The sequence below is a fragment of the Apteryx mantelli genome, chromosome 5 (genome assembly GCF_036417845.1).
Source record: "Apteryx mantelli isolate bAptMan1 chromosome 5, bAptMan1.hap1, whole genome shotgun sequence".
Taxonomy (NCBI): domain Eukaryota; kingdom Metazoa; phylum Chordata; class Aves; order Apterygiformes; family Apterygidae; genus Apteryx; species Apteryx mantelli.
Window position 1 is genome coordinate 79261119 of NC_089982.1, and position 20933 is coordinate 79282051.

The following is a 20933-nucleotide window of genomic DNA, read 5'->3' on the forward strand; positions in this document are numbered from 1 at the left end:
TGGAAAAAGTACATAAAATGAAGAGCTTACCATCTCTATGGCTACATTAGATACAAACTGCAGCAGTGGATCTGGAAACAACAAAAAAATGAAGCTACTGTGAGGAATTTTTTTCTGTCATGTATGGAACTTGCAGTTAGGAGGTGCTGAGGGCCAAGAGCTTGTAAGGTTTGACAATATGTTAATATATTAGTGAAGTTTTAAAATAACAGCATTGCGAAGTTGAGTGACTCTCTTAAGAATCTCTTGTGTCCTAACAGCCAATATTAATCAACAAAGATGAGAAGCAATTCCTTGGAGAGTATAAATGAGTGAACTGGAATGAATGAAACTTTTGTCTCTTGGAGGTAAGGTGCTGAGGCTGCAGGGGAGATTGCAGGTCCCTGTGAGCTTGTAGCAGTTTGACTAGTCAAAGGAGCATGAACTGAAAATATACTTTGGAATGGGAGATCTAATTCCTAATTATAGGAGAATCTGCTTGGCTCGGTGTGAGGAATGCTTGTGTCAAATAGCTTTCTTGTGTGACTTTTTTCTTTTTGAAGCTATGGTTAGATGGGGACTTCAGTCAGCAGCTCCAGCCTCCCACAGGGTGCCTGCATAAGCATTTGTGTTCATTTCTTCATAGCGAACCAGTCTGGGGAACTGATCCAGCTGGAAAGCAACCTTTACTAAAAACAAAAGGAAGTGTGTTGTATGTTTTTTCCCAACCAGAAAAATTCCTTGATCTAATTCCTTGTGTAGTAGCACAAACGTTTGTGCTGGCATACCACAATGGGTAACAATAGCCAGAGAAGAAAACAGGAACGTGTTGGCAGTTGAGCATGGCAGAGTCATGGCAGCTGAGATGTATCGAACTGCAACCTAGAATAACTTTCATTTATAAGAATCTGGTTATGATAACATTTGAATCTGTTTTTTTCTTTTTAAACATCATTTATGTCATTATTAGCAAGAGGCATGGCCCAGTAGGAACAGGTTTGTAGAGTGAAACAGTACTGATGCCTGCAGCATATGCACATCATGGGGGCTTGCTTCAGACTGGCATTAGTTAGGTGTCCAGCACACTGCCCTCAACAGTGGCTGGAGTGCACCTTCTGGTTTCATTTCAGAGTGGATCCCTTTTGGATGGGGCTGGTCCATGATGTGAACTAAAGCACATTAAGGAAGGATGAGGAGGGCGTTCGCTTCTAAAGCACGCTTCTGAACTGAGCGAGAACTCCTACTTTAGACTTTGCCTGGTATGGAAAAATGGAATTTCCTCATCGGATGAACAGTAGCGAGCTCATAGGAAGGCCTGTGTAGCTAATACAACTTTTTCATCCTTGTGGTACGTGCTCCATCCCATGTATCCCTTAAATACGTACATTTAAAGAAATCCTTTCTTGATGAGATTGGAAATCCTTTCCAGAAGAGCCTGGAACACACGCTGTCAGAAAAGACCACAGTGGTTGCTACTTGAAGCAGTATTTTCAATATCTAATAGGGTATAAGTATGTGGATGATCATTGTACATATCAGTTTGATTTTGAAAGTGCAATGCTGCTGTGATCGTGAAGTCTTTCCTTCCCTTTACCCTCTCATGTGACTGAATGTCTTGCTTCATTAAAGACTAGTATCCTTGTCTTTTCTCTCCTTATTCTTGTTTGTATAATTCAGACTTCAAATTTGTTCAGTGAAACTAGGCAAAATATAACTACATTGTAGTAGTCCGTTCACCGACCAAAAGTCTGTTCCTCCTCCTCGTTGAGTTTTATTGGATTTGCTTATTTTCTTTCTTGGTAGAGAAACATTCAAATTCTTATGTGTCCCTTCTATGCAGAAGAGGAAGTAAAGAAATGGCTGAAAAGATCAGCAGTGTTGATAGTACCCTCTTAGTCACAGAAATCTTAAACCTTAAAATGAATCTGAAAGTCTCTCTACTGAGTTAGTAAGTTACTCGGTTTCAGTTTATTTTCAGTTTGATGCCATCAGTGTATGTACAATTGCTGACCTCCAGTCAGCCTTTCTTTTGATTTCTAGATCTAGTTCAAACTTCATTATGTTTAAAAGACAAGTCCCCGTACATTACATTTTTATTGTGCTACTTTAAATAGTGTTTTTTTCTTTGCACACTTGCCCTTAAACTGGCATAGCATTTCATGAATTGTGTTTTGCCATGGCAGATGTTTACGTTGAAAAGGGTATATGTAATTTTTAGCAGTGAGTGTATGGAACTTGAGTGATTTTGACATCTGGCTAGGTGACATGATCTAAGTTCAGGACAGGATTTGGTAAATATTTCAAATCTTTGGGTGCTTTTCTGGAAGACGTGATACATTCAGTAGAAACGGGCCAATGAAGCCTCCAGATGTCTAGGTAGTCTTGCTTATAAGGTTGTTGACCACTTGTGAGCATCCTGTCTTGTAGCAATGAACCTAGATACCAGAATGAGGACAAAAGTGGCCAGAAGTTATGATTCTGAGAGTTCTTGGGCTACTGAAGGTGTTATAGAAAAGATTTCTGTGAAGGTGAAATAGTATAGGGTTAGCATATGAAATCATATTTGAGGATGTACTCAGAGGCAACAGGTTTAGAAGATAATCTGACATTGCCATTAATACTCTTAATATCTTACTTTTAGATGGGTTTAACTTGGGTCATGGACTGAAGTGACTTTCTTTGTTACTACTGGTTATTTAAACAGCTGATTAGTAGCAGTGTGTAAAAGAAACAATACTTTACACAATGTTCATTTTGATTTCTGCTGTTCCTTTTTATTGCAGACTTTAAATCCTATCAAATTAAAGCAAACTTTTATTGCTAGCATCAGAAATGTTTTTCCCCAGGATCTTTGTTTTGTTTGACCTCAGATGTATCTGGATGTGTCTGTTGTTTATTTTTTATTCTATAAAGGTAGGTGCAGTCCCTGAATAAACTTGACCAATTTAAGTTATAAACAAAAATGGTTAATGCATACCACAGGTCAGCATGAGCTAGGGACAGCAAAGTATGGGAACAGGAGTATTTTTAAAGGTGGTGTGAAGAAATTAGCATTAATACTAATGTAGATTTGGCTTTGAAAACTGGCAGTTGATTTTTATTTATTTTCTTCAGAACTGAGAAGGAATGAGTTGGAGTTTAGTAAGGAAGAACACTTGCTGTACTAAAAGTAACCAGCTGATAGTATGTGGGGTTTTGGGAGGGGGGGAAGGCATTTTTGTTTTTAGCAGGCAGTGAAGACTAATACTGTAATAGTCAAGGATTACTGTTGCTGAGGGTACAGAGGGAGAGAAAGAAATCTGTATAGAAAGTGTTTAGGACAGGCAGAGGCAGCTAGTGAACCTAATGCTTTCAATTTAAACGGCTGCTCCCAGAATAAAGATATTTAAGCCTTTGTCAATGATGTTTTTGCATGTCTGCTAATTTGTCCTGCTTACAAGTTCAAGATCAGGTGTTTGCTGACAGGTAGCAATTATATTTCCTGTGGCTTTTTAAATAAGTAGTTAAAGATTTGGAGAGTGGATATAGCGCTTGAGCTACCTACTGCTCCTCTTCTCTTTTGGGAAAGATCTAGTGACAAAACAAAAGGGTAGAATCTCTCTCAGAATGGCAAATAGTGCTAACCATACAGAACAGTATGGTAAGTATTTGCATGCTCCATAGGCTGTTCTAGTTCACCTAGCTAAGACTTTACTAGTAGCTTAAATGAGGGGAAAACTTGCATCTTTGCCTTAGATAAAGTTCCTAGGTAGAATCAGTCTAATTGTAGGAAAGCAGAAAATGTCTTCTCTACTGCATAAATATGATTCTTACCCCCTTTTAAAAAGTTGTGACCAATGAAATTTCACTAGGAATATTGCTTCAGGAAAGGAGACCTGTAATCTGAAATGCTAAGCAACACTGGTCATGTTTCGAGTGGTCTCTCACGCATACCCATGTGTGCAAAATGGTTCAGTTATTACAACACTGCAATTGTGATGTACACAAGAATGTTTCTGACTTTCTTTTTCTGCCCCAGTTTTACAGAAAAGCAGACATGATACATTGACAGCATTTGGAAATAGACTTTGGCAATAAGATGGAAGCATAAATCTTGAGACTTTAAACCAAAACAGAAATGGCTCATGAGTATTGAAACAAGACACCGAAGAGCCTCCAACACTTCAGTGTGAGCGGTGGAAAAGGAACGACTACCATGGTAACACTAATAACAGAAAAGCTGCAGAACCAGAGCTTGGATGATCTGACATGTAAAACGTACAATATTAATCTGGTAAGGATGTGCCAAAATAACTTGTAAATGTGAAATGCAAAGTAGTTTAAGATAACTCAGAAATACACACCAAATTCAAGAATGTACATGAGCCAGAACTAAGCCACTGAAACTAGGATGGTTTTGCAAGGTGGGTGAGGGTTGCTAAGGGAAAAAGTGAAACTTCAGTGAGTGGTCCTGCTGTTTGAGGAGATGCTTTTGTATTCTAATGATCATCTTAAATGTACAAAGCTTCATTTTCAAGTAGTGGAAAGCCTGTTTTCTTCATGGGAGGTAAAATATTTTAAGGATCAAAAAGAACTGTCAAGACTTCTCAGGATTCCTGATTCCTAACAAAAACAAGATACTAGTATTTGGGGAGACTTCTTCAGTAGGCAAGTGCTTGATGTCTGATAACACTATTTACTTATAAAAACCGGTGACCACCATGTAGGCAATTTTCAGCACTGTGGAAAAGGAGCACAGATCTTCTGGTAAATATGTTCAGTGGAACTGAAAGTCAGGTTCCTGACTACCAGCATGTTGACACAAGTAGATCCTTGCTTATCAGTGTGAGATGGCTGGTGCTCTGAATAGTTTTGTAATATTTACTGTTTCCTGCTGGTTTAATCTGTGGGTCTGTGACCCAATTCAGGCATGCTATTCAGACCCTAACTGTGGAATCTATTTTTCTTTTCCTATTGTGCAGCTCTTCACACCTCACTTGTGAAGTGAGCGGTATTATCTCTGCTTCAGAGTGAGCAGACGAAGACACAAGATACTCTCCTTAATTTTGACTGCCCATCTGAGAAGCCTCAGACCATATTTCTTTGTGTAATGTGAAGTACTGTAGCACTGTGCTAGCCTAACAACTTAGTTCATTGACATTAACTGCAAATGAAAATGCTTAACTCTTCTGCAAATCAAACTCTAGGGTATCAATGAGACATTAAAAATGAGGAATGTATGTTTAATGATGACATGTCAAAGTATTGCTCAACTCTAATTCTGCTATTTTTCTTTTTGTAATACTAAGTAGCACTAGCATTTAACCTGGGGCCTGTTCAGCTACTTACAGTAAACAGCCTCCTATAAGCTGTACTTCAGTAACAGTTTCCTTATTTTACTTCACAAGCCTGGACCAGGTCAATCATATACTGAAGGAGGCAGAGGTTGCGCACAAGCAACTCTTAATTCTTGTGTGAAGTATTTGACTCTTTGTCCGTATTCAAGAAAAACACCAATTTTTTTTGTGCACACATGTAAAACCTGGCACAAAAGTAAGAATATTTTATATGAGATATCAGAAGGGTTTTTTAAACTGAAACAGTTCTATTAAGAGCATTTCTAATAACTTGCATGTTTCTACTGTCTTTACCTTAAGTATGTGCCCTTCTTGAAAGGCATGTATAAGGTCTTGGAAAGATGATAGCTCCCTTAATATAGAAGTGCATGCTCTCAGCTTGTCTTTATTGAACTAAGTTGGTGAAACAGTTGAAGTGCAGGTTGAAGGGGAATCTGCTGTATTCTTGAGCTGGTGGCACTTCTAGTTAAATTCTAGACCTAGTTGTGAGCAGATGATGACCTGTAGCTAATAGTGGTTATTTCTCTAAAAGTGTAGCAGCAGCTTGCAACTTGTAAAGTTTGAGACAGATATAATAAACATGCATAAACTTGGACACTGAGGTATCCCTTCACTGATATTTACTGTAGGTTTTGGGTCAGAGACTTCTAAGAGCAGAGAAGGATGTATTTACTGCTCTTACACTGTATGGAGTCTATATGGATTTGTGACCCTAAATATGAATGCTCTTTGTTTAGCCTAATGGCATTCTGTAATGTGTTGTGGGTTTTTTATTTTTTTTATTTTTTTCCTATCCTTATCAGTACTTAAATAAGGCAGGGAGAAGAATGAGCAGATGGAAGTGGAAGATGGCAAATGATGTGTAGTCAGTTGTTTCATCCTCTCCTCCTGACCCTTAATGCATCAAGTACTTGGTTTGTAAATGCTTTAGTCATTGAAGAAAATGAGGCCTGAGGCTGGGAACAGGTTCTATCTATACACAAGTAGCAGCTTGAAAAAGTGTGGAAATCATGAAGCAAGGTGTGGAAATGCAGGACTGAGTGTGAATGAAGGTGTGCAACTAGGTCCTTTCCTACTAAAAAGGATTCTCAGGAGCAAATGATGGCTTATTTACTAGTGGAAAAAAGTGTATTATCTTAGGTTTAAGTTTTATTCCAGATCACTACTAAATTTTAATAAGGACAAAAGACTAAGTTATATAAAGGTCTCGAATCACCTCCAGCAAGTTTAGACTTTTTGGTAAGAAGCTGCAGCTAATGCTATAGCTTCTTTTAATAGCACCAATAATTTAGAGCAATTTTGAAATGGTCTCGCCTGCACCTTTCACTGCTTGTGCTGGCACAAAGTTCTGTAGGACCATGCAGTGAATCATCTTATGAACTGATCCAGGATTAAGACTAACCTCTCTTCCCTGAGTTAATGTTAACCCTTATCAGTTTCATGATCCCTTTCACAGTGCAGTTGCACAAGCACTTGTCTTGGCACAAGCACATAAAATAGTTGGGGAAAAGGGAGGAAACTGATAATACTGATTTATATGACCCTGAGACCAGGTCTAGACTGGTGTACCTTAGAGTTTAGGAGCCCACTTGGATTCTTTCAGACAATTAGCTTGTGGTGCTCTCAAACACTTTTCAGTACCCCCCCAGAAGACTTTTTAGATTTTTTTTAAGTCATAAACATAAACTCAGAAGTTGTTTTGGAAGCTTGTCCTGCCAGAAGCTATTTGGGGAAAAGACTTTTTCTGACTTCTGAGTTTGATTACACTCCCATGAAAATGCAAGTTCAAGTCAGTCAGCTTAGTCAACATGAAAATGTCCTTTATGAAGTATTTACTTGCTTGTTGAGCCCCTGTAGCTGTGTGGAACAAGCATTCTAAAAAGCCCCTTCACTCCTCTTACTTGAACTCCTCAATTATTCTTTTTGCCACAGATCTTCTCTCAAGAGTAATTTCTGCTGTTTATTTTTCTCTCTTGATGGAGTTGATGGAAAAATTACTTAGTTGGGGGAAACTTATCTTTTAAACAATTGTTAGTTTATGTAGGTAGCTGATCTGAAGTCTGTCATGGCTTGGACTGATACTACTCAGTGAATTTAAATGGGGGGGGCGATACAGAAAAAACTGACTATTCCTGGCATTTAGCGTCTCTTTTTTCTTTTTTTAACATATGAAAGCTGGGTGTGTGTGTGTTGTGTGGTTGTTTTTTTTTTTTTAACCTTGGTTGGATGTATGGAGCATGTGTTGAAGGAAAAGAGCAGGTTCGTTTGATTTATGTTCTGATTAGCTGCGATCAGGTAGATTTCTCAGACTCTGAGGTTTTTTTTCTCTTCCTATATGTTTTTGTGCTGAGATAAAGATACTGGTATAGATTAGTTTGTACTATGAGTCAAATCTTTAAGAAATCAAAGAGTTCTCTTCTGATTGTACACAATATTTTTATTAGTTCGTGCTGAGAATGTAAGAACTTACTTGCCTTTCCTGTATATCTGCCTGTCTGAAGAACAAATCTGTTTGCATTCAGCCAGCAAGGCAAAGGGAGTGTAACAAAGCTCATAAATGAGGGTTATAAAAGAACAAATAGTAGCTCTTTCAAGGCCACTTACCTACCACAAAGCCCATATTTTTTTTATATACATAAAATTATATATAAGTGCTATATCCTCTATACGTGTGGTCTTTCATTTGTGTAACCTGTATGATGACCAAGTATCTTTCTTTACCTGTTGCCTGAGTATATCATAAAATCCTGGATGCAGTTTCTCCTACTGCTATGTTAAGCAACATGTTAATTTTTGCAACTGGTGTAACACCTCTCCAGCATGTGCTCAGTGATGTTGCATGCTCTTGTGCTGCACCTAGCTTAGGGAAAAGCAGCCAAACAATTGGGGTTCTTCCTGTAAAAGCAGGGAGGCTTTACAGTACAGTGTCCCAAGCTTTTTTGTTTTGTACAGTGTCCCAAGTTTTTTATCTTGCAACAGTACGACACATTCTGCAAGCATATTGTGGTTTTCATGATTTGACAGCACGGCTAGGTTAAACAGTTGGTCTCCGTTTCCTTGAACATAGATCTACTGAATCTTATTTAAGTCTTTCCTTTATACTCTGGTTAAGATTGTCATGTTCTTGTAGAAGCTAGTAGTGGTTTGAAGTAAAGGGCAAGATGCAAGACCTAAAGCTGTGGTATTAGAAAGGAAACGTGTCTCTTGACAAGCATCTGTGGAAGGAAGAAGCTCTTAAATCCTCTGTTTTATTTTTTATTAAGCTGATTTGTGTTGAAAGGTTTAGAATTGGGATTACTTACTTGCATGCAAAGTCATTGGTAGAAAGACATGAGAGCTGAATTTAAGATGTGACTTGACCTATCACTTCTCCAGGTACTGGAAAAGGTTGTATACCTGACTGCTTCTTCTCACTACTTCCTCTCTTCTTATATCTGGAGGATGTTTGATAGAGAACTGAAGATCTGGAATTCAGGCCTATTCAAACAATGAAAGTCACATCTGTGTAGCAGGGATGGAATCAGTACTTGAATAGTAACTCTGGCTTTGGTGCCCACAGGTTGGGAAGAATGCCGATAAATTGAGGAGGAATTCAGAATGTATTTGAGAATTGCAGAAAATGTCTTGAAATGAAAGATATAAGAAACTAAATCTAAGATTTTGAAGATCAAGAAGTCATTTGACTTCATGTAACTTATTCTGCAGATAATGAGGAGGAGAGTAATGTCTGTTAAGTTTTTAATGTAGTAGGGGGAGTGTGTGTACAAAAACTGCCTGAATTATTTTTGTTACAGTTAACCTTTGTTAGCTGAGAACACTTCTTTAAAGTAGTGATGTAAGTTGTAATTACACACTGCATATTATAATAACACAATATGTTGTTGGTCCCAGTTCTGGGCCTCCTCCACTTGCTTAGTTCAAGACTGGGTGCCCTTTTGAGTGAATACTTTGACCAGGTGAAACTTGCAGCTCTGCCTCAAAGGTCAATCCACAAAATCTGATCCCTTTTGAGCATAATCTTTCCAGACACAGAAAAGATCTTACTTGTGAAAGAGCACTAAAAATAGACCCACCTTCTTGCCTAAAAGAAACCTAATTCCAACCTTACGTGAAACTTGTGGTTTCATAGTGTAGTATCTGCAACTATTTTAGGACCTGCTTTTTTCTGGAAAGTTTTCAAGATGCATCAGGTGTTGATCTAAATCCATTCAAAAAGCAGTAGCTGGTAGACAGACATTCATGATCTATTGAGTCTATTCTTCTGGAAAATTACCTTGTTTAATAACTTGGCCTTGTATGAAAGAAGCTTTTCCTCACACAGATGGTAACAGACTTCCCTATCAAGGTTCTTAGCAATTGCTTTGTGAACTCTTATTATACTTGAGAAAAGATAAGCATAATAATTAAAAAAAAAAAGTTCTCCATTCAGGAAACTTCAGGTAGCCCTTAACGCAAGAGGGAGTGAATGGGGCAGGTGGTGTCTAGCCAATCCAGGACAAATCCAGGATCCGGTAAACTGAGTACAGTGCCCATTTACAGTAATATCTAATGGCCCATATGAGACCTCTGCTCTGTATAGATATAAAGATAATGCCTCTCACAAACAATTTACAACTTAATAGATCCTACTCAAGTTTGGACTTTAAGATATCGTTAGAATACACATAATGTTTCCAAGTAGTCTTAGTTTCAGTTTTAGAAAGCCAAGTAGATTCAATGCAGATATTCTTCCCTTATTTTCTTCAAGCTCCTACTGGAAATCATGCACCTTCCTCTCCATCTTCTGAATGTGGTGTCATATATGACATTCCTTTTAATTATCAAGGTTTTTGGCCTCAGTCTCCAAAGAATTATCATTTGTTGTAATTTAACAGGATTCTGTACATTTGATCACTTTTGAGAACAAATTGTAATTGTTCTACTTTTTGTTCTACAAGCTGTTCTGACTACTTTTCTTTAGAACTGAGCACTGACTTCATTAGAAGCTGATCTAATGTGGCTCTAAGGACAGGATGGCTGTCTGTGTTGAAGAACATGGAAGTCATTCTGCGTATTACAGATAAGGTCTGAATGCATGTTTCCCCCCCCCCCATCCCCTTTAAAAATGCTTTCATTAGTTTGTAACTGCCAAAGATCTGATAGTTTAGTCTCCAGTTGATGGGTGAGGCTTTTTTAACATGTGGTTAGAATACAGGTAATCAAATGACTCTTTTTTTTTTATAGAGACTTTAAACTAAATGGATCTTTTATCAGGTCCTCTTTACAAATGTCTAAGCATTCATCTAATGATGGCCATTTGGGATTGCTCTCAAGATTTTGTTACTTCTAAACCTGCGAGATCTTAACCTGTATGAATAGTCTCTAACCAAGCCTAAGAATTCTTTTAAGTCATTCTTATTGTCCTTTTTTTGTGGTTCAAGATGCATCACTTTAAAACTTTCTGACATGGTATTCTGTTCAAAAAATGCGTTTTTCTTAACTATTATCTGATAGTTGAATAGACTGGTGCTGCCATTAATTTGGGAATAAACTGCAGGGGGAAGATCCCTTAAATAACCTGCTGAGTCTCTTAAATCTGTCAGTCTGCTTGTCCTTCAGGGAAAGCTGAAATTAACTATTGCTGTTTTATCTCAATGTGCTCTAATGTTCCGTATGGTACCTTACTAGCTTGTTTGAGTAAACTATCAACACTAGCTTTATTAATACAGGTATACTATATAACTAGCGACTGCAGTTATAAAAGGCAAACTAGTAAAAGCGACTGCTGTTCCTACTCCTGTTGTCAGGTTTCATACTTCAAATCGTTTAACGTCCATGGGATTTGCAGCCTGTTAGTCCTTCTTAAAACTCTGGGTTTCTGCTGTTTACTTAAGAAAACAGCTTTCTTAAAGCTGTAAATACATCCACAATTGCAAGCATAAAGCAGAAATCATAGCAATGGCTTGTCTCATATATGCAGACTTTGATAAGAAGCAAGATAAAAATCTGATTGCTGTCCTTTCCTTTCGTCAGTCCCCTCTTTCCCTATCCCAAAACAAACACTCCAAGGTAATATTACCATAGATTAGCACTTGTATCTTAGGTGTGGAGTTCAAGGATTTAAAGCTGTTACTTGCACTGGTTATGTTCCTATGTAGCACAAAAGAAAAGCTTTGTAGGCCAAGGATGTTTGTTTAAAAAGTGAACTTGTATCTGGAAAGGAAGTCTATATACAGTGCTACCTCTCTTTGTCTATACACAGAAAACGAGGGTTTTCTTGGTGGGTATGTGGGGTTTTTTTGTTGTTGTGCTTTTTTTTAAGCAATCTTCTTCCCCATCCTGAGGTAGTGATGGGGAATAAAGAGCCATCCTTGGGCTCTGATAGGGCCTTACGTCTATAAAGTAATTATAGGAGACTGGATAGCAAGCTCTGTTCTTTGCCGGAAAAATCTAGACAGTTTGAGAATGCCTTTTGAACACTTTTTTTCCTAGATAAAATTAGTTAGGAAAATGGAGAACCTTCTGCTTGCAACCTGTCTTAGTATGCAGGAGCTACTGACCAGGTTTAATCTTAAATCCTGAAGGCCTTCATGTACATACCTTGTTCTAAGCATGACCTCTACATTGTTTCTCGTTAACAAGGCATTACTAATAAACCAGTGTGATTTCTAAGACTGTTTCATCTTTTGCAGGTATGACTTTCTTGAGTAGGAAGGTTGTTTTTTATGGCTTTTGTACTTTAAGAAATAAAATGTTTTGATATTATACTGAATTAAAAAATATAAAATGCTAATAAAGTTTGCTTTGGACACTGTTCTGTATGGGGGTCTTAATTTGTATATAGAATAGCTTTAACTAAATTCAGTCTTTTACTTTACCTTAAAGTATTCTGCTCTTTTTTTTTTCTAACACTGAAAATGTAAAACCCAGTTGTCAGATTTTAATTTCCTCTCCACTGAAATGAGAATTGGATCCAAGCTATTTCATTAAGAGTGTATTATTTCTCTTAATTCTTTATGTGGGCAGCTGTTGCAACTCTTGAACCACTTCAATATGTAGTGATATATCAGAAACCATTTTAAATAAAACCTTTGAAGTCTAACTATTTTTAAAGACCAGCTGTTTAGAAGCATCTTTGAGATACCCAACAAAACCCAATATTTTAAAGAGGTGGTTAGATGCACGCACAGGGAAACTGAAAACTGCATGCGTATTCCTTGAGGTACATGCCGACAGCCTTTCACACAGCTAAAACTCTTTTTCTCTGATTTCAGTACTCATCTGAGAAGTTGAACAAAAGTGGCAGCTTGTTCCCTTTCGAAATCAACGGTAAGTTCTTCAGAAACCTTAGGCACGTTTTACTGAGGTAATTGGTATAGCAAGCAGCCTTTCTTTTGTAAATAAGGTGAGGGGGATGGAGCATGCTGTTGTAGAGCCTGCTGGTTTAAGCTGGTCTTTGAACAATACTGGGAATAGCTGGTTGTTAGTTTTGTACTTGTGATCTGCTTTGCATAGTAAAAGGCCTTGTAATGTTTTTTTGTTCAATATCGGCTATGGTGTACAGATGCACAGCAATTGCTGTTTTTTATGCTAAACATCTCTTTGAAAACCTCTACTAGCAGACAACTCTAACCTCTTTACACACCTTCTTATATGCTTTGCCAAATAGAATATCTTGCATGATGCAAATCCTAAGTTGAAGTCCAGTGTTTTGACACAAGTGTATAAGCTGCTTTTTCTCTCGGTCCTGTTGGAATAAGAGTAAATTTTATTTAACAAAAATAAGAATGCCACTTATTGACGTGTAAAGACTTTGTACTGTTTTATTAAGGGATGGATTTAAAGCTTTGTATATTTTATTGTGTCTTTAAGCATAGTAGATTCTTTGCTCAACAGGATTCCTCTTAAAATGTGAATCTTGGTTTGTGTGAGGTTCCTGAGGAAAATGATATCTTGTCTTAATACCATTTTTATATGTATGCAATTATAACACTTGCATAAAACTCCTGGGTATTTTTTAATGTAAACTTTAAACTCATTCCACCAACCTCGGAGGAAGCCTCCTATGGATTTTTAAAAATCAAGTCATTCTAAGCTAACTGTTCTGACAGCAGACAGTAGAAGTTTCAGCCAGTATCTGGATCCTATTGTGTTGGTTATTTTACTTGCATTGAATTATGGATGGTCCCTGCCTTGAAGAGCTTACATGCTTAAGGCAAAGCACAGTATGTGGTTGTACCCATCTGAAAGAATGGAGGGGAAGGACAGAGGAATTCTAATAAAACATGTTGTTTGAATAGGCCAGCTGTCTGCACAGTTAAATGATTTTGAGACAATAGGGTGTCCTCTAAATAGGATCCAAATAAACAGGATAATCCATGACATACTTTGCTGGCCATGGAGCATGTACAACTATTTGGGTTTGTGACTTTCAAAGCTACTCAGCAAATCTTTAGTTTGTTGATTATTCTCAAACTCTTAGCTTGTACAGCCAACTATAAGAAAATACAAATATAACACCATATTCTACATTCTTAAAATATACTTAGGAAAAATTTGTTTCAAATCTCCTTCCCTTAAGCCTAGGATAACTGAAACTTACTTGGCTAATTGGTTTAAATTAACAAATTTTCTAACCAAGCATGAAGCACTGTTAAATAGCCAACAGTTATGCTGCTTTTCAACTTGCAAATCCAAAATCTGTTGTAGTTCCTCTTAACATTTTATTGTATAATGTGGAGGAACAGCTGTAAAATGTGCAAAATGTTCTCAAAGAAAAGCTTTACAAAGGATTGAGAGGCTTGGCTGGCAGACTTTTTTTAACCTAGTGTTACCACTTCAGATGAGTTGTGCACTGTGGGCTATGTCTGAATTCAGTTACCCCTTAAGACCCTCCAGCAAGGCTTATTCACTTTATTTTGCACATTAAATTAGGATTTTTCAGATACTTGTGGGTATGAGCAAAAAGGGAAGCAATCTTCAGTCTGAAATAACTCTTATATTGGTTCTAATTTAAAGCTTTTCACACCACAGAACGTGAACGCCTATCTCTTTAAAACTTCAATTTCTATAATAAGGTATTCTAAATAAAAAGCATGATAGTCAAAAGGACAGCAGTCTATAAACAGATTATTCTGCTCATGTATTTAAAAAAATCCCTAGTCGGTTCTCACAATGCTTGTCAATCCACTTTAGTTGTACCTCAGGCTGTTCAGCATTACAGGTTTTAATTGTGATATATGGTGGTCTCTAGAGAAGCAGGTAAGGAAGCAGTTCCTACTGCTCGCTAACAAAATAGTGCTATAATCTTTCAATATATAGGAAAAAGCATTAACAAAGCACTGAAATGTATACTAGAATGCCTGGACTGGCTCCTGAAATACTTCAGTCTTCACATTTTTAGAATTCTCTACTTTCTTTAAAATGAATTTGTGGTTATGTTGTGGAACTTTAAGAGCTGAATATTCATGGCTAACACTTCTAAACTCTTTTGATTTGTGGTTTTACACTAAACTAGGTTTAAAACAAATTGTCCTTCTCCTTCTCATCTTTCACCTCTATCTTTCTTTTGTTTCTAGAAGACAGTCCTTGGAAAGCTTTAAATGGGGGTAGCCCAATCCAGGCTGACACGACAAGGAGTTCAGCTTACCCTTTCCCAGTGTGCCCATTCAGTACAGGCCCTGCCAATAATGGCAGTCTGCAATGGCAGCAGGAATCTTCCAGTACGTCCATGGTGTCAGGATGGATAAGTGAATTAAACCTTAACGAAAATTCGGGTCAGCCCTTGGCACCACCAACGAAACGCCATTGTAGGTCCCTCTCTGAGCCAGATGAGCTGGCTCGCTGTCGCTCCCCGTGGAAACCTGGCAGTTCGAAAGTCTGGACTCCTGTGTCAAAGAGACGGTGTAATAGCGGTGGCAGCGCTACTTTGCAACGCTGCAACAGTCATGGAAGTGCGACCTTACAGAGAAGCACAAGTATCAGTCTGCCACAAAACATACTGTCGTTAAATAATGTCTTCACTATCACCAGCTTCAATACATCACCAGTACCCAGACCTTCCTCGGCAAGCAGCGGGTTTGTGGACAGTAGCGAGGGAAGCACAAGTTCAAGCACCCGCTGGAATTCTGGAGGGCCTTGTGACTTTAACCCAAGGCGGCGCCTCTCCCTCTCCCAGGAGCACATCACGGAGACGGGAAATCTCTTGCCTTCAGCTAACAGCACTCCCACCTCCACACCCGAGCTCAGCCGGCGTCAAGGCTTGTTGAGATGCCGCTCGCAGCCTTGCGTTCTGAACGAGAAGAAAAGTCGGCTAAAGCGCAGACGGGAGGAGGATGTACGATGGAACAGGCCATCGTTAGACTTTTTTAAAATGACACGGGTGAGATTTTACTTTCCTCAGTGTGTGAAAAGAACTATTGCAGAAAGGTGGCTTCTAGATAAACCAAATTAATTTGTAGTTGTTACAGCTTTGCTTGTGTTCTAATACTGGCATCTATATCTTCAACAGGACAGCAGGGCTTCTCATACTTGTCAAAGCCATGCCCTACAGCAACTTATTTACAGCCCAGTTTGTGAAGTACGGTCTACTTGATAAAATACAAAGAGCTGTGAAAAGATGCTTTAAGTAGAGGCCAAAAAAAGGCTCGTTTTTAAAATGCAGTAAAGCATAGGGAAGGGGGCAGACTGGATAGCAAAAAAAAGTTAATGCCAGTGAGTTAACTAAAAACAGCGTGCAGCAATTTTTTTTTTTAAGTTATTGTGGTGCAAATCTGTTTGGTTAAGGCTCCACTTAAAAGTTTGAGTAATTCCATAAAGCTGAAGAAGAGCAAGCAAACCCTACATAAATGTATGCAACTAAAGAAACTGCTGATAAGCTGTCACTAATGGAAATAGCTTTCTAATACAGCGACTCCAGATGCAGCTCAAGAGGGGTGTTTTACTCTAGCTAATCAGAATTCCACCTCTCTCCTCAGTTGAGAGTAAAGATCCTGATTAAAAACTAGTTTTTAATTCATGTCTGTACTTTGCATGTAACAGTACTTAGCTCACTTTTCAAAGCTTCAGTATCAATGGAGGTAACTCTGCTACAGTTTAAAACTGAAGCTGCTTGTTTAGTTTCTTTAGAAGTAAAACTGAGTCAGAGAGCACTGTGAATCTGTGAGAACATAACCCCCAGTCTTCTACTGCCCTCCACATCTTCAGTAGGTACCAGACTTGAGGTTGTGTGAATAGTTCCCTTAAGATAGCTGTACTGTAGTGGGAAGGAGACAGTTTGCAGAAGTATCAGTAAAAAAAGTAGTAAGTGAAAGATACAGTTGCACAACAGTGTCCCCACACTTGATGCGTTGTGCAGAAGAAAAACTGAATGGTGTGGGACTCTGGTAAAAACTTCTAATCCTGGGTTCCCGGTTATTGTTAGCTTATATATAGGGATGCATGGGAGGAAAATCTAGTGAAATATTGGAACTGGACTGTCTACTTTAGGGATAATCATTGAGCTCGCTCTATTACTTCTACTTTGCTTAGCTAGAAGTCTGTATGATGACATCTCTCTTCCTCTTGTAGCTTTCTAAGACAATTTACTTAAATCTTATAGCTTAAAGGATTCCCTTCATTAAAGAGACTCCTTTTTTCGAAGAACTGTAGGATCGGTAATTAGGTGACAAGCCATACATAGTGATTTGCTTGCTTACTGACAAGCTTGGTAACAGATTTTGTTCTGGATGTGACTGGACACTGTCCTTGGTTTTGGTTTAAAATGCATGTTTGTTGGTTTGTTAATCAGATCTTACCTGTTCCTCCATGTTAATCACTGCTAAGATCAGCTTGCTAAATCTGCTCCAGAAATATTAGTGGATTTGTCTTTCAACTGCTAGTGTTCTAATGCAGGCTTCTTGTTTAAACTGAATGTAAAATTTGGAAGTTTCTGCTTTCTTGTCTAGATTTGCTGCTTGTATTCTCCAAGCTTTAAAGATACAGTATTTTAGACTGAATTTTTTTTCAGTTGTTCGGCTTAGACCTAAGTAAACCATTAAGTAGCGTGCCTGGAGAAGGCTTGATATAGCCTCATGTCTATAGAAAAATTTCTTAGCTTTTTAGATTTGCTGCTGCATTAAACAGCACATCAGACTGTAATATTTGGGCATTGTTAATCACTTTTTGCTGTGAGACCTATTTTGAAAACCATTTTCATGGTAAGCTGAGTAGTTTATGCAACAAAGCTCGTTCCACAGTGTCGAGGCCTGAATGAGGCTGTTTTCAGCTCTTCTATTAGAATCTCCCTATGAAGATGCTAATGTGTGTTTGATCAAAGGCACAAAGTATGGTTTGGAAATGCATTATCTTTTAAACAAGTTGAACTTTAATGAAAATATAGCTGTTAAAAAGGCAGTATTTTTAAATATTTAAGTAAAAGCTGAATCACGTTTTTAAGAAATGCTGGGAGGTGAGGGGTTTTATTTTGTTTAGAGAATGGCACTTTACTAACCTGTCATGTTTTGCTAGAAGTTTTTCTTTAGCCTATCTTCTCCTTACACCTCGAATCTTGACAAATGTGTATGCTTTGAAAATTTTAATATTGGAGTCTGAAATATATTTCTCTGGGAGTATCCTCCATGAAAATTACTGCTGCACAAAATACTATAAGCTAATACTACAGAAGACTTGTTTTGAAGTGTCATGCAGTGAGATGTAGATGTGTCCTATATCTGCATAGCTCACTGAAGATCAGGATTACAATAGGGGGAAGTTCAGTAAGACCTCTTTCATGTATTTTTGAAGGCTTCTTATTGTTTCTAAAAATAAACTGACTTAGTGAATTTTAAATGACAGGATATTTATGAAAGGCCTATCTGAAAACAAGTGTTTCTAAGTCTAAGGAAATTTGTTGCAAGCTTACTGCAAATGTTTTGATGTCCTCAGGTGTTCCTAAAAGTCTTGGAACTTGTATGTGTCTTAAAACAGGTCAGTAATTAGATAATTAACATTGGTTGTGGATAACTTAAGTCATAGCTGACCCATGTTGCGGTAGATTTGAAGGTATGGGAAGGGGAGAGTTCTTGCTTTACCTGACAGTGTTGTGTCTGAGCCACAACAACAGCAGGAGAGAGTCTTGGGTCCAGTCACCTTACAGCAATTTCTCCCAACAGGCTGGAATTTTAAGAGGTCTGCACTGAAACGCCTGCAAAAGTTGGTTAAGGTGTCTCAGCTAGTAATTATCTCAAATCGGTATTTATCAAAACTGACTGACTGTAGTCTGAAGCAAGTGCTGTTGGGTGTGAATGAAGTTCTTGAATAGCTGTGTGTTCAAGGGAAACTTAAAGGAAAAAGGGCTGAAACTTTTTTGAATTAATCATCTGTGTTATTAGGTTTTTGCCAGTTGAGTTCTTTCCCCCCGGGTGGATGCTGCTTGTTCTTGTTCCCTACTAATTTGCTAAATATGAATGCTAGAAAATCAGGAAGTCTAAGTCTGAAAGCCAGGCTCCCATTGTTAATACTTTTAAGTTTAAATAAAATTCATAGAAGAGTAACTTCAGGTTATTAATCTGAATTTCCTGTATTGCTTCTTTAATATTAGATTTTGTACCAGTCTTTAAAACAGAAAAGAACCATGTGACCCTTTGTGGTTGGAACAGTTTCTGTTTATATACCTTTATTCTCCCCTCCCACGTACCTCTTCACTGTTATGGGTTATCTGCCCTCTCAGGAAAGAATATGTCCATGTCTTAAATGGAAACATCTGCATTAATTTTAAGTAAAAGAAGTAATTCATATATTTAGAAATAGACTGAAGTGATCAGGCAGACTGCTCTATACTGTTGTTTGACTCTAACATAGTGTTAAATTCTGGAAGGATCTTTTTCTGGAGTTCAAGCTGAAAATACACACTTATGCAACATCCGCGTTTCCAGAACATGAAGACAGCTGTAGAAACAAGTGGAAAAGATTATAGTAAGTGATAACAAAATGTGATAGCTCTCTTCAGGCCCTAAGGACTTGAAATGACTTTCTCTGCTCAGTTGTGTGTTAGAATAGCTGTGTGGGTTGTAGAATAATTGCAAACAATATCTGGGCCTATTTAGTGTTTGCTCACAGGCTTCTGAGCAGGAAGCTGCCTCTGGTGAGGAGTGTTGGTGCTCCTTAAATGAGGCAGACATCTGATCAACCTGGCACTTCAAGATATATGTGCATGGCAAAGGAGAGACTCCTCAGACTTTCACAGTCCTGCAGCTAATAAGCTCTGTTACAGAAGGTAGTCGAGAATAAGTGTAGGTAGCATTTAGAACAGTAACTGAAGGAGGAGGATATAACCTTTCTTTCCTGAGAAGTTCTTCCACCCCAGAAAACTGAGTTCTTGGGTGTGGATGGGTTTTTTGGGGGGTGTGGGGTGGGGGCAGTTTGTGTGTGTTCTGCTTTATGTAGGATTATGTCAGTAGATCCTTTTGGCAATAATGAAAATAGGTGCAACAAGTAAAGAACAGCTGACAGGCTATGCGCATTCTTCAGTGCGTAAGCAAGTTAAACTTGCACCTTGGCAATTAATTCAATGTTCCAGATCAAACTGTTCTTCAAAGCTGGACTAACAATACATTGTAGTCTGAAGTCTTGCTGCTGTTTAACACCTCCCCCTGCAAAACCCTCTGGCACAGAGCTGCCAAAAAAAATCTCAGTATCATACTTTAAAAGAAACTTCTGTTTTTAACATGTCTGAAGTGGTCTTCAGTCTGTTTAAACAGTTAATGCAAAATAGCTGGTTTTATCGAAGTAAGGAATAGTTTCAAATATCCAGTGATATGGTATCTGATGCATTAACACTAAATGCTTTTAACAAAGAAAAGGTTGAAGTTGCAGTATGTTTATGTGCAGTCAAGCTAGTAAATGTTGCTCTCTTCAGCATCTTCTGTTAATCACTTAAAAGTTAGTTTTCTTTTAACATTTTCAGGTTCAAATTATAGTAACCTTTAAATGATAGGGCTGTTGAAATGTCTTTCATGTTTATCACTAGCTGTTATGACTTTAAATTGTTGAATCAAAGTATAGACTCAACTTGTTTAGAAGAAAGTTTCATTCTTAGTAAGATTTCAGACACTTATGCCCCTCCTTATACACATAAAGTAGATGAAGCCCTTTGAGATAAGAGTACAAAGACATCTATATCTCTCTAACATTTAACTAATAAGGTGTGTGATATATTGGTTTTCTTTTTAGTAGCAGTGCCAAAAATGTGTGCTGTGCTTTGTTAGAGACCATATTGTCAGCAAAACTGCTGCCGAACTTCTTCAGTGTACTTTTCTACAAAGAGCAGTGCCAATTTGAATCTATAAAGCTTTTTTTTAAAAAAAAAAAAAAAAAAAACCTAGAGTAGAAAAGATTAAGACAACTTGAAAAATTTTAAGGGTCTCTAATCAGTGAAGGAACTAAGGGACTGAACCTGCTTTGGATTTCCTATCGTTAGGTGCATTTGCTGCCTTAGGAAAGCATTGAAGGGACCTGAATCTTATACTAGTGAATTTTCTTAGTGCTGAGACACATCCAAGTGCCACCCAGGGTCAGACCAAATTCTGTGTAGCCTGGCATCCTGCCCGACAGATAACAGATGCTTTGAGGAGCGTGCGGGAACAATGCATACAGAACATG

At 38.0% G+C, this 20933-nt stretch overlaps 1 protein-coding gene across 6 annotated transcripts in view; it reads left to right on the forward strand.

The window, feature by feature from the left end:
- Window positions 1-20933, forward strand: part of FAM53A (family with sequence similarity 53 member A) — a 78001-nt gene that overhangs the window by 18702 nt on the left and 38366 nt on the right. For 3 of the 6 annotated variants that reach the window (XM_067298336.1, XM_067298339.1, XM_067298341.1), the window contains exons 2-4: window positions 3998-4252; window positions 12569-12623; window positions 14873-15675. In XM_067298336.1, the coding sequence (XP_067154437.1) occupies window positions 4175-4252; window positions 12569-12623; window positions 14873-15675 (936 nt within the window). In that variant the 5' untranslated portion in view covers window positions 3998-4174. Of the gene's footprint in view, window positions 1-177; window positions 348-1051; window positions 1328-2869; window positions 2893-3997; window positions 4253-12568; window positions 12624-14872; window positions 15676-20933 lie in introns of those variants that run through there. The other 3 variants (XM_067298337.1, XM_067298338.1, XM_067298340.1) reach the window with 3 other exon arrangements.